At 43.0% G+C, this 14076-nt stretch overlaps 2 protein-coding genes across 2 annotated transcripts; both read right to left on the bottom strand.

The window, feature by feature from the left end:
* Window positions 1-1256: 1256 nt before the first annotated feature.
* On the bottom strand, window positions 1257-2188 carry LOC114118300 (olfactory receptor 4X2-like). The gene has a single exon (XM_027979048.3). The coding sequence runs from the start codon at window positions 2184-2186 to the stop codon at window positions 1257-1259; it is 930 nt and encodes a 309-aa protein (XP_027834849.2). The 5' UTR covers window positions 2187-2188.
* A 9548-nt stretch (window positions 2189-11736) lies between these two features.
* Window positions 11737-12666, bottom strand: LOC114114567 (olfactory receptor 4X2-like). Its single transcript, XM_027968905.2, has one exon. It carries the CDS (start codon window positions 12664-12666, stop codon window positions 11737-11739), a length of 930 nt encoding a protein of 309 aa, XP_027824706.2.
* Window positions 12667-14076: the final 1410 nt, after the last annotated feature.

Here is a 14076-nt window from a genome sequence, read left to right as displayed (position 1 = left end):
GATTCCTTCTGGTTTGCTCCCTGAAGTATGTGTTCCCTATTAGTAGTGGCAGCCTCTATCTTACTGGTAAATAGCCCCAGAGCATTAGGGGCCCAGCACAGATAGGCAAGAAGAGTGGCATGCTTGAGTGGTGCTGGAGGAACAGCTGGATCCCCAGACAGTTTTCAATCTGCTGTCTTTCTGCTATAACTGGGAGTAAGCAAGGCTGTGTGTATGCCTTTAAGAGCAGAGTCTTGGATTCTTAAATCCTTCTGGTAAGCCCCATTGGTTTTCAAGCCAGCTAAGAGGGCTGTTCTTCCTGGTATCAGACTTCAGGCCTGGGGTGTCTAATATGTAGTTTCAACCCCTCAGTACCCTGAGTCTATAATATCCTCTCCTTTTCTGTGTTCCCCTCTGTGGGTGTGAGTCCTAAACAGATCACATCTCTTCCCTTTCCATCAGAATCCATGGGGATCTCTCTTTACAGCCTTAGTAGAAGAATTCTGCTGGTACCTGTATCAACTTCAGTGAGAGTCACTACATATATAGCTCTAGTTTTCATATATTTATGAAGTGAGATGAGCCAGCTTCCTCCTACTCTACCATCTTGATCTCTCTCCTTTCAAAATGTCTTCTGACTAAGGTTTGACTTTTTTTCATAATTAAACTCAGATTATGTATTTTGGGTAGAAATATCACACTGACGTTGTGTGTCTCTTTGTAAATGGCAATAATAAATGTGAGTAATTGTTAAAGGAAGTGTCTACCAGCTTTCACAACTATAAAGTTACATTTAAATTTTTACAATTAATAAACATCTTGTGGGGAGATCATTTGAGAGTGTATAAAATTTTATTTCTCACCAAGAAAAACTGTAATGACTATGCTGGATTAAAAACATTCTGAGAATTGATTTGAGACTATGCATCAAAAGTTATAGTAACTTTTAATGTAGTAAATTTATGATAGCAAATTAGACTTAAAACTGAGAAGTATCATTAAAGATTTTTATTCAAGAATACTTAGCACATTATTATTTATAGTAGTAAAAATATATAAACAATCTAAACATGTAACAGAAAAATGGCTAGTTAAGTAGTAGTATATCCATAAAAGAAAATATTTAACAAATGATTACAGTGAACCTATTGAAGACTGGAACCAGTTGGAGTAATCTAAAAATAACAAGCCCTAGAAAATGTCCTTCACTCCATTGTGTCACTTCACTTTCATTCACCATCATTCTAAGCCTGAGGATCAAGACCAAGGCTCAGCCTCTACCTCTCTTCTGCTTTCACTGCTCTGGTCCACAGCCTCTTCACGGCCTTCTTCACTTCAGCATTTCTCAGGGAGTAGATGACAGGGTTGAGCAGTGGGGTGATCACCGTGTAGAACACCGCCACCGTCTTGTCCACAGACAGGGTGGTAGAGGGTCTCAGATAGATGAAGATGCAGGGCCCAAAGAACAAGGTGACCACAGTGACGTGGGCCCCACAGGTGGACAGGGCCTTGCGCCACCCCGCGGAGCTCCGGGTCCTCAGATGGAGCAAGATGACCACATAGGAGGATAAGAGGACCACGAAGCTGATCACAGACAGGGTCCCCCCGTTGGCAACGATCAGAAGGCCAATGAGGACGGTGTCAGAGCAGTCAAGTTTGAGCAGGGGAAGCAAGTCACAGAAATAGTGGTCGATCATCCTGGGGCCACAGAAGGGCAAGCGGAAGACAAGAAGGATTTGGGCCAAGGAATGCACAAAGCCCCCCACCCATGCTGCGCCCACCAGGATGGCACACGCCTGCTGGTTCATGATGGTGGTGTAGTTGAGGGGCTTGCAGATGGCCACGTAGCGGTCATAGGCCATCACAGTGAGCAGGAAAGTCTCAGTGCCAGCAAACAAGTGGATAAAGAAAACCTGTGTCATGCAGCCCCACAGAGGGATGGCTTTCCTCTCAGCCAGCAGATCTGAGATGAGTCTGGGGGCTGTCGTCGAGGCATAGCAGATCTCCACAAAGGACAGGTAGCTCAGGAAGAAGTACATGGGGGAGCCAAGGCTTCTGCTGCTCATGACAGTGAGGACAATGAGGAAATTCCCCAGCACAATGGCTGTGTACAGGAGCAGAAATATCACAAAGCAGGCTTTCTGCACCTCTGGATTGGAAGAAAGTCCCAGGAAAATGAATTCTGTCACATTGTGTGTTTTAGCCATGAAATCACCACCAGAAGGCAGGAATTTCAATGGGTGATCTGAAATGAAACAAAACACTCCTACATTAAGTAGGAAAATTGCATAACAATCCCTGCATGTCTGAGAAGCTTGTGAACTGGATACTGAAAGACTAGTAGAAGTTAGTCATGTTAAAAAAAAGAAAAAAGGGAACAACACTCCAAAAAAGCAGAAGAGGATGTACAAACAATGGAAATTCATTGAGTAAGGCTGGAGTAAAGTGGAATTAGGAATACGAAAGCTGGAAATAGACTGTAGTATCACTTTATAAAAGACTCCTATGGACTTTGGAGTTCAGTCAACAGACAATGGGAAATCCTGAAAAAAGTTAGGCAACTGATAAGTAAAAGCATTTTGTAGGTAGAGGTTGGACTAGTGGATTAGACCTTGAACTGTGAAACAGGTGAAAGTGTTAGTCTCTCAGTTAAGTCTGACTCTTTGAGACCCTATGGGCTGCAGTCCACTAGGCTCCTTCATCCATGAAATTATCCAGGCAAGAACACTGAAGTAGGTAGCCATTCCCTTCTCCAGGGGATCTTCCTCACCAGAGGATCAAACCCAGGTCTCCTGCATTGCAGGCAGATCTTCCAGAAAAACATCTACTTCTGCTTTATTGACTGTATCAAAGCCTTTGACTGCGTGGATCACAACAAACTCTGGAAAATTCTTAAAGAGATGGAAATACCAGACCACCTGACCTGCCTCCTGAGAAATCTGTATGCAGGTCAAGAAGAAACAGTTAGAACTGGACATGGAACTACAGACTGGTTCCAAATAGGGAAAGAAGTGCATCAAGACTGTATATTGTCACCCGGTTTATTTAACTTATATGCAGAGTACATCATGATAAATGCTGGACTGGATGAAGCACTAGCTGGAATCAAGACTGCCAGGAGAAATATCAATAACCTCAGATATGCTGGTGATACCACCCTTATGACAGAAAATGAAGAACTAAAGAACTTCTTGATGAAAGTGAAAGAGGAGAGTGAAAAAGTTGGCTTAAAACTCAACATTCAGAAAACTAAGATCATGAGATCAGGTCCTATTACTTCAAGGCAAATAGATGGGGAAACAATGGAAACAGTGACAGACTTTATTTTGGGGGGCTCCAAAATCACTGCAGATGGTGACTGCAGCCATGAAATAAAAGACGCTTACTCCTTGGAAGGAAAGTTATGACCAACCTAGATAGCATATTCAAAAGCAGAGACATTACTTAGCCAACAAAGATCTGTCTAGTCAAAGCTACAGCTTTTCCAGTCATCATGTACTGATTGTGAGAGTCAGATTATAAAGAAAGCTGAGCACAAAAAAATTGATGCTTTTGAACTGTGGTGTTGGAGAAGACTCTTGAGAGTCCCTTGGTTAGCAAGGATATCCAACCAGTCCATCCTAAAGGAAATCAGTCCTGAATATTCATTGGAAGGACTGACGCTTAAGCTGAAACTTACTTTGGCCACCTGATGTGAAGAACTGACTCACTGGAAAAGACCCTGACGCTAGGAAAGATTGAAGGCAGGAGGAGAGGAGACAGAGGATGAGATGGTTGGATGGCATCACCTACTCGATGGACATGAGTTTGAGTGAACTCCAGGAGTTGGTGATGGACAGGGAGGCCTGGCGTGCTGCAGTCCTTGGGGTCGCAAAGAGTTGGACACAAATGAATGATGAACTGAGCTGAACTGAGCCACCAGCGGATCCCAGACTTTGGACTAGGAGAAACCTATTAGAAAATTTGTTGCCCCATTGGGTGATAAAGGGGCGGAAAGGATAGTGTTGCTATCTTCATGATAATCATCTCTGTATTGACTTTGAATGTTTTGGCTTTTACCTACAAATTTCCTTTATCTCACTGCCCTTTGCTGCTTTCCTCTTTGTGGCTTACAAAATAGGATTCTCACCTCCCCATATACCCTTCACAGTCTTCTGAAGAAATTTCACTCGACACTCAGGACTCCTTATTTTTGCTTCTCCTCCTAATTATCTGCTTCTACACTTGGACATTAGGTGACCTAGTTCCTTACAAAAGCTCCAGTTCAATACATCCACAATTCTCTACACAGGTACCTTCACTTTTTCAGTTGTATATCCCCCAGTGGCAAGAGAAGCGCAAATAACTTCTCCACCCAGAATCCCAACTCATGCTATGACAAATCCTCCTCTGAAGTCCAACCTTACAATACCTAAAGCATCACCAAGACTGTGCACTGACTGATTAGCAGACTCTTTTCATCCATGCTGGCTTCATCCAAGCTGACTGAGATCAGTGTGTATCAACATAGGCCCTTGTATGGTTAAGCTCCAGGGTGCTGGACACTAGGAGTCATATGATAACAACTCACGCCACAAAGCTTCCTTCCTTTAGCACTGCAGACAGGCCAAGATGATCGAGGACTATCATGAGCCACCACCGTGAACAGAGTTTACGACTGCAGAGGCCAGCACTAACCTCTCAGATCAGCTTGGGAATTTTACCAAATCACTCATGGAAGAAAGCACTGCTTGGACTCCTAGGTATACATACCAATACCCTTAGGTGGTAACTTATCTGGAAAGTTATTTCACCTCACAGAGACTCAAGATCCTAATTGCATGGAGTCAAACCCTACCTCACAGGTGGATGTCACGCATCTCCATCCCAGGAGAAGTTAAGTACTCATTCACTGTGCTGCCGTGGACGCTCCTCAAAGATACAAGTCCATCTTCTGAATGCACAGGCCTTACAGTCAGTGGCCTTCTACTCTCAGGACGTTTTGCAATCATAGCACTTTACACACTGATTTATAATTGTGTTATGTGACCATCTGCCCCACCAAGTTATGAACTGGCAGAGATTATGTCCTGCTCAAAACTCATCTCCAGTGCTAACTGAATACCTTCCATAATATACCACTCAGCGGTGTACATAGAATGTAGAGTGGCTACAGATCTGGTGGCTCAGATGGTAAAGAAACCGCCTACAATGCAAGACTGGAGTTCAATCCCTGGGTCGGGAATATCCCTTGAAGAAGGGAATGCCAACCCACTCCACTATTCTTGCCTGGAAATTCCATGGACAGAGGAGCCTGGTGGGCTACAGTACATGAGGCGACAAAGAGTCGAACACGACTGACAGACTGACACAGACTAACTACCGTCGTAGCACAGTATTTGGCAACATTGTAAGTGTTCAGAAAATGTTGAAAGAATAAAGGTCCCCAGGGACGAAGACCGCATATTCTTCATCCCTGAATTCTAATACTTGGCACAGCGCTTGCTTCTGGCAAAGACCAGACCAATGTGAGAGCACTTTGTAAAATGCCATGGGCAATTCACTTTGCTTTCAACGTGGAATTGTAATCAACACATGCTCACAAAATAAAACTCACCCCAATGTGTCTGTGGCTCTCCTGTCTCACCACAATTCTTTTTTCTGTTACAACCACAGAAGGCAGATGATGCCCTAAAACTATCCCACAGAGCATGCACGTTTCCCAGTTACTCAGTCTGAAAGCATTAAGACCAAGCTCTCAACCAGAGCTCATACAGCTCAGGAGTTGCCACATGGAAAATATGATCCCCTTCCAGCCTTAGGCTTGCAAATGTTGAGACTAAGCCAGTGTGTCTACTCCACCCGATTAAAAACAAGAGCAGAGTAGACTTGCCTCTCTATGTTCCATAAATAAGAAGTCTAGCAGCTCAGCCTGAGTTCACGTAGCTGAGAGATACCAGGGGGAAGGCAGGATGATCAAGAGAGAGGAGATTGGTCCCCAGAGACCCATGCCTGGCCCCTTCCTAATCAGGCACCTACCTCATGGGAAGCAGGACCTGGATACAAACATCTCAAACTTCCTTGTAGGTAACATAACTTCAGAAATCAATAGGAAATATTAAATTAATTTCAGCCAGTGTTCACAGGGCACATAGGCTATGGACCTCTATGCTGTTCAGAAGTCAATTAGACACACCTCTTGCTTATCATGAACTCATTCACGTGACTTTACATGAAATGATACCATTTCAAGGATGGGTCCCAGGAATATGGGTCACAAGTGTCAGAATACTGAAATAGCACTTCCTGGCCATTGATGAGGATAAGGTATAGTGGTTCTGAATCATGGGTAGTTTTGCCCCCCAATATCTGGAGCCATTTTTAATTGTCCCAATCTGGGTGGAGAGGACATGCTGCTGGCAACTCATGAGAAGAGGCCAGAGATTCTGAGAAGTATCTTACAATGCACGGGACAGCCCCCCACAGCAAAGGGTATCTGAGTCCAGAGCAACAATACTACTGCTATTGAGATACCCTGCTCAAGAGGAAACAAAATTTGTCCAAAGCAGTATTTATTCAAGGTGGAGTTTGGTTACATGTGATTATATTAATCTGTCTTGACCACACCTGAATATGTACTAAAATTTTTGTAGTGAAAGCTTTCACCAGTGCCATAATGGCACTTTGTAAGATCAGTGTGCTCTATACCAGTGCTACTCAGGATGTCATTAATTCAATGCTGATTAAAGTTCTAACACGATGCCAAGTTTTAACTAATGACTAAGGAGAAAATCATTATACATTTCAACATCATTTTAAAGACTTTAATGCAATTGCTTTTGAGAGTGAAAACCGTGAATTAACCATTACCCTTTATGTTGCAAAAGAGTGTGTAAAATAGCTAGTGGAAAGTTGCTATATGGTATGGTCGTTCAGCCCAGGGATGCTCTGTGATGACCTAAAGGAATGTGATGGGGGTGGGGGGTGGGACGGAAGCTTAAGAGGAAGGGGATATATACCTATACACTTACGGCTGATTTGCATTATTCTATGGCAGAAACCAATGCAACACTGTAAAGCAATTATCCTCCAATTAAAAAAAACATTTGGAGAAGGAAATGGCAATCCACTCCAGTATTCTCGCTTGGAGAATCCCATGGACAGAGGACAGTCCATGAGGTTGCAGAGAGTCAGACACAACTGAGTGACTTCCACTTCACTTCACCAAAAAAAAAAAAAAAGCTAGGAAAAAGACGAGCAAATAATTATATAAAAGTTTCCAATATTTAAGTAATATTAAGTATGCATGAGTTTTGACAAATTTAGCAGTTTATAATGGATTTGTATGTATTATTTGCAGTAAATAGTAGACTAATATCTAATTTTTTTTCATGACTTATCAAGCTTTTTCTTCATTTTTTAGATATTTCTGTGCTCCATGGTTCATCTATCAGCTCTTTCAAATTTTCACAAACCTTGAGACATTTTTCAACATATTTATTGGAAAGTATCCTCAGATAAGTGACCCTGCACAGTCCAAATCCATATTGTTCAAGGATCAATCATGTAAGCATATTTAGCATAAAGAATAATAGAGGTGCTATGTTACAGACAACATCTATTTAACAAGTACTTATTGAGCAGCCACATCATACCAGGTACTGTACCTGCCAAACAAAAACTATTAAGCAACAAAGGCCAAAGAAGCTTCAATAAGGAAGAATACAATTGCCTCAAATGCCTGAAAATGGAGAGCAACGGCAGCATCACACTGGCATAAGATGCGCTCAGTTCCGCCCCCTCCCTTCCTTTAACAGGAAACACTTGGTATCCACCCATGAGCAAAAGTGCCTCTATGGGAGATGCGGAATCCAGCTCCATACGCCAAGGAGCTCACCAAGAATCTCACCCACAGGTGCATGGGGCAAGAGGCAGGCAGATGTCAGGACCAGCTGTGGGGCCTACAGGAGACTGCGAATGAGCTCTGGCCCCTCTTGGCCCTGTCATGGGAGGGCCAGTGGGAACACTAACTGGGGACTTCACCTACATATGAGAGAATCTTTGTGGAGGTGAGACTTCAGTGGAACTTTCACACTCCGTTGAAGCCATATTCGTGTATAACACCCACACGGACACACACACGCACACACACACACCTATACCTTTGCATGCACTAGGGTGTGAAGAATTAACATCTTGACTTTGCCGGCATCACTCCTCCCCCAACGGGGCACAGCTTAGGGCTGACTTCGTTCCCTGTGGTTTTCCCACAGGAGAAAAGGAGAGCTGGTGAGTGAACATACGACTTCACCAGCTCTGCAGGATGCTGCTGAGAAGGCTCGTTCCACCCTCACAGCTTCCAGAGAATTGTATTGGGGGTTTCATGATTAGCACAAATAGGGAGGGAAGGAGGAAGCAGATGGGTGGTGAGGAATTTTGGATTCTTTAATTTATTAAACAGACTTAAGTTCACCCTGCTTATTTAATTTATATGCAGAGTACATCATGCAAACTGCCAGGCTTCATGAATCACAAGCTGTAATCAAGATAGCCAGGAGAATATCAACAACCTCAGATATACAAATAATACCACTATAATGGCAGAAAGTGAAGAAAAACTAAAGAGCCTCTTGATGAAGGTGAAAGAGGAGAGAGAAAAAGCTGGTTTAAAACTCAATATTCAAAAAAACGAAGATCATGGCATCTGGTCCCATTACTTCTTGGCAAATAGATGGGGAAACAATGGAAACAGTGACAGAATTAATTTTCTTGAGCTTCAAATTCACAGCAGATGGTGACTGCAGCCATGAAATTAAAAGATGCTTACACCTTGGGAGCAAAGCTATGACATTCCTAGACAGCATGTTAAAAAGCAAAACATCACTTTGCTGGCAAAGGTGCATATAGTCAAAGGTATGGTTTTTTTCTAGTAGTTATATACAGATGTGATAGTTGGACCAGAAAGAAGGCTGAGCACTGAAGAATTGATGCTTTTGAATTGTGGTGTTGGAGAAGACTCTTGAGTGTCCCTTGGACCGTAAGGAGATCAAACAAGTCAATCCTAAAGGAAATCAGTCCTGAGTATTCATTGGAGAAGCTGAAGCGCCAATACTTTGGCCACGTGATGCAAAGAACTGACTCATTTGAAAAGACCCGGATGTTGGGAAAGACTGAAGATAAAAGAAGGGGGTGACAGAGGATGAGATGGTTGGATGGCATGACCAACTCAATGGACATGAATTTGAGTGAACTCTGGGAGATAATAAAGGACAGGGAAGTCGGGTGTGCTACAGTCCATGGGGTCACAAAGAGCTGGATACAGCATAGTGACTGAACAACAAGTTCATACTGATTGAATTCTAGATTCCATCAGGAAGATTGTTCACAAGTCATGGAGCAAGTCTCACCCAGGAACACCCAGCTAAACCACTGGCATCCCCAACACACTGCATGCAAGCTCCCACCTTCCCCTCTTCTGCAGCCAACTCCCAGTGCATACTCCCAAGGGCAACAGCAAGAGCAGGTTCTAACAGATAGGCAGAGATGTAGAAATAGCCCCAGGTGTGTGGGCATAAACCCGGACTGTACACTGTATTCAGGGGAAAAGGAGAGAGACAGTTCCATTGATGCACTGTAGGCTCAAAAGAATACAAATAAGCTTAAGAATTATGCCACAAAGGAAGCAAGAGGTTTAGAGCAGGTACATCTATACAAGGTATGACAAAGCCTTAGAATCTATAACATCTTAGAATCAATAGCAAGACTGATGAAAGATATTTTATCCTAAAGCAATTGGTAAATAACAGAACAAGTGACAGTTAAATCAAATGCAAGAACAGCAATGCAAAATTCCCAGGAACATAAAATATCAAGGAAACAAGACAACACCAAAAGATTGTGGTAATCTTCCTGTAACCAAACCCAAAGACATGGAGATCTACAGTTTACCTGCTAGATAATTCAAAACCCCCTTTAAGGAAATTCACTGAGTTTCAAGAAATCCTAGCAAGACAAGCCAATGAAATCAGGCAAACAATACATGATCAAAATGAGACAATTAACAAAGATTAGTGATCATACAAAACAACCAAACAGAAATTCTGCAGCTGAATTTCTGAAGATAGAATTCAACAGATAGAAAATGCAGTAGAGTGCATCAACAACAGAGTAGACCCAGAAAAAAAAATCAAGAGATACAGAGTGTGTTTAGTCGCTCAGTCATATCCGACTCTTTGTGATCCCATAGCCAGGCTCCTCTGTTCGTGGGGATTCTCCAGGCAAGAACACTGGAGTGGGCTGCCATTCCCTCCTCCAGGGGACCTTCCCAATCCAGGGTTCAAACCCAAGCATCCCTCATTGCAGGTGAATTATTTACCATCTGAGCCATCAGGGAGGCCCAGATACAGAACAGAAACATTGGAATATCCAATGCTGAATAGAAAAAAATTAAAAGGTGAAGAAATGTTACCTATAGGAAACCATCAAAACAAAAATCAATATCATTGTCATTCCAAAGAAAAAGAGAAGGGGTCAGACAGCTTATTTGAAGAAATTACAGAAGACTCTCCAAACCTGGAGAGAAATCTGGGCATTCAAGTCATGAAAGTAATAAATTGTTCATTATATCAATCCAAAATGACCTTCTCAACACATATTATAACAAAACTATAAAAATCAGACACAAAGGGATAATCTTCAAAGCAGAGAGAGGAGAGAGGTTTGAAGCCTGCAAAGAAACCTCCATAATATTTTCAGCAGATTTCATAGCAGAAATCTTGCAGGCTTGAACAGAATGAAAAGATATTCTGAAATTATTGAAAGAAAAATCATGCCAACCCAGAATACTCTATCCAGAAAAGTTATCATTCAGAAATAAAGAAGAAAAAAGCTTTCACAGACAAACACCTAGGATAATTCAATATCACTAGACATACCTTACAAGAAGTGCTGAAAATTCCTTATGGTTAAAAAAAAAAAAAAAACAGTGACTAGTAACATGAAAATATATGGAAAATATTCAACACATAAAACAAAGCAAATGTATAGTCATATTCTGAAAATCTAATACTATAATTGATGTGTTAACCAAATAACTATAGTATAAAAGTTAAAAGATATGAGTAGCAAAGTAATCATAGCTACTATAATTTATGAAAGAATATACAATATAAAAAGATGCGTGTTGTAATACTGAAGACATTTAGGGGGTATAAGAGGGTAAAGTGTTTGTATGCAATTGAATTAAGTTGCTAACAACATAAGGTTATCTTTTTATGCTTTGTTATCTTTTATGTAAGCCACATGATAACCACACGGCAAATCTACAGGAGAGTCACAAGAAATAAAGAGAAGGAAATAAGAGGATAATGCCATGCAACGTCACTGATTCACAAATGTAGGTAACAGAGCATTAAAAATTAACTACAAACCAGCCAGAAAGTACTTCATCAAATGGAAACAGTAAGGCTTTACATTTCAATGATTACCATAAGGATAAATAGATTGAATTCTCCAATCAAAAGGCACAGAGTTGCTGGATGGATTTTTTAAAAAGAGGAATTCCCTGAAGGTCTCACGGTTAGGACTACAAGGTTTCAGTGATGAGGATGCAGTCTCCATTCCCGTTCAGGAAACTAAGACCCACAAGCAAGACAGCTGGACTGGGGTGGGGGCGAGGGAATGGATTCTCACAAGGTGAAAGACATATATATATATATATATATATATGTAACTATTTGTGGTGATGGATGTTAATACCAAGACACCAAGGCTCAGCCTCTACCTCTCTTCTACTTTCACTGCTCTGATCCACAGCCTCTTCACGGCCTTCTTCACTTCAGCATTTCTCAGGGAGTAGACGACAGGGTTGAGCAGTGGGGTGATCACCGTGTAGAACACGGCCACCGTCTTGTCCACAGACAGGGTGGTAGAGGGTCTCAGATAGATGAAGATGCAGGGCCCAAAGAACAAGGTGACCACAGTGACGTGGGCCCCACAGGTGGACAGGGCCTTGCGCCGCCCCACGGAGCTCCGGGTCCTCAGATGGAGCAAGATGACCACATAGGAGGATAAGAGGACCACGAAGCTGATCACAGACAGGGTGCCCCCGTTGGCAACAATCAGAAGACCAATGAGGACGGTGTCAGAGCAGGCAAGTTTGAGCAGGGGAAGCACGTCGCAGAAATAGTGGTCGATCACATTGGGGCCACAGAAGGGCAAGCGGAAGACAAGAAGGATTTGGGCCAAGGAATGCACAAAGCCCCCCACCCATGCTGCGCCCACCAGGAAGGCACAGGCCTGCCGGCTCATGATGGTGGTGTAGCTGAGTGGCTTGCAGATGGCCACGTAGCGGTCATAGGCCATCACAGTGAGCAGGAAAGCCTCAGTGCCACCAAACAAGTGGATAAAGAAAAACTGTGTCATGCAACCCCACAGAGGGATGGCTTTCCTCTCAGCCAGAAGATCTGAGATGAGTCTGGGGGCTGTCGTCGAGGCGTAGCAGATCTCCACAAAGGACAGGTAGCTCAGGAAGAAGTACATGGGGGAGCCAAGGCTTCTGCTGCTCATGACAGTGAGGACAATGAGGAAATTCCCCAGCACAATGGCTGTGTACAGGAGCAGAAATATCACAAAGCAGGCTTTCTGCACCTCTGGATTGGAAGAAAGTCCCAGGAAAATGAATTCTGTCACATTGTGCACGTGAGCCATGAGGTAGCCACCAGGAGGCAGTAATTTGGAAGGGTGATCTGAAATGACAGGAAAACAAGACTCCTACATTAAGTGGGTAATTTACATAACAATCTGTTTTAAGTGTGAGAAGCCTGTAAGCTGGATTCTGAACAACAAGTAGGAGTTGGTTATTTAGAAAAGAAGGGAAGAACACTCCAAGGAAGCCGTGGAGAAGTGCAAACTATAAAAATTTGAGCGAGCCTAGAGTAAAGTGAAGAATAGCAACCATAAAGTTGGAGACAGGATCTAGTACCAATTCACAAAGGACTGTTATGGACTTTGGGGTTTGTGCAATAGACAATGAGGAATCATCAAAAATGTTACTGGACCCAAAGGCAGGATCACCTGGCTGCAGAAACTGGACTAGTGGACTAGAGGTTGAATTAGGAGAAGTCTACTAGGAGACTGCCTCACTGGGTGATGTAGGGCGGCAGGTATAGCGTTGCTGTGCCCATAATAACTGTCTCTATTGCCACTGAATGCTTGTCTTTTGCCTGCAGATTTCCTTCATCCTACTTCCTGTTGCTCCTCTCCCTTTCTGGGTTTCAGAATAGGAGTCTCACCTTCCCATATACCCTTCAGGGTCTTCTGAAGAAATTTCCCTGGACATTCAGCACGCTCTCTTTTATTTCTGCTTCTCCGCCTAACTATCTGCTTCTACATTCGGTCAGCAGGGGACCTAGTTCCTTTCAAAAGTTCCAGTTCAATCCATTCACAATTCTTCTCTTTACAGGTACCTTCACTTCTTTCAGGCTTCTGTCCCTCAGTGGCAAGAGAAGTACAAACCACCTCTCCACCCAAAATGCTAAGACACATCCTTATAAGAAGGCAGGCCTTCCAACACCTCAAAACACTGCCACGATTGTGCATTGACTGGTTGGCAGACCATCTTCACCCATGCTGGATTTGGTCAAGGTGACTGAGACTAAAGTGTATCAACATGGTCCCTCCTGCAAGTGGACTCCAGGGCTCCTGAGACCAGGAGTCAGGTGACATCCACTCACCCCACAAAGCATCCTTCCTTGAACACTGGGAACAGGTGATTACGGACTATCACGAGTCACCACTATAAGGAAATCACCAATAGAGTTTATGATTGCAGAGACCAAGAGAGGGCAGAGACCATCACTAAACCCTCTCAGATCTTTTGAGAATTTTACCAAACCACTCTTAGAAGAAACCACTGCTGAACTCCTAGGTTCACATTCCAATTACTACAGGTGGTAACTAATCTAGAAAGTTATTTACCCTCTCAGAGACTCAAATCCACACTGTTCCATGGAGATAAAACCTACCTCACAATCAGATGCCATATATCTCCCTCCTAGCCCATCCCAGGAGAAGTTAAGTATTCGTACACTGTGCTGCCTTGGAAGCTTCTCAGAGATA

Source organism: Ovis aries, chromosome 15, assembly GCF_016772045.2.
Source record: "Ovis aries strain OAR_USU_Benz2616 breed Rambouillet chromosome 15, ARS-UI_Ramb_v3.0, whole genome shotgun sequence".
Lineage (NCBI taxonomy): Eukaryota > Metazoa > Chordata > Mammalia > Artiodactyla > Bovidae > Ovis > Ovis aries.
Note: the sequence above shows the minus strand (reverse complement) of the source record. Positions and strands in the feature narration are given on the sequence as shown.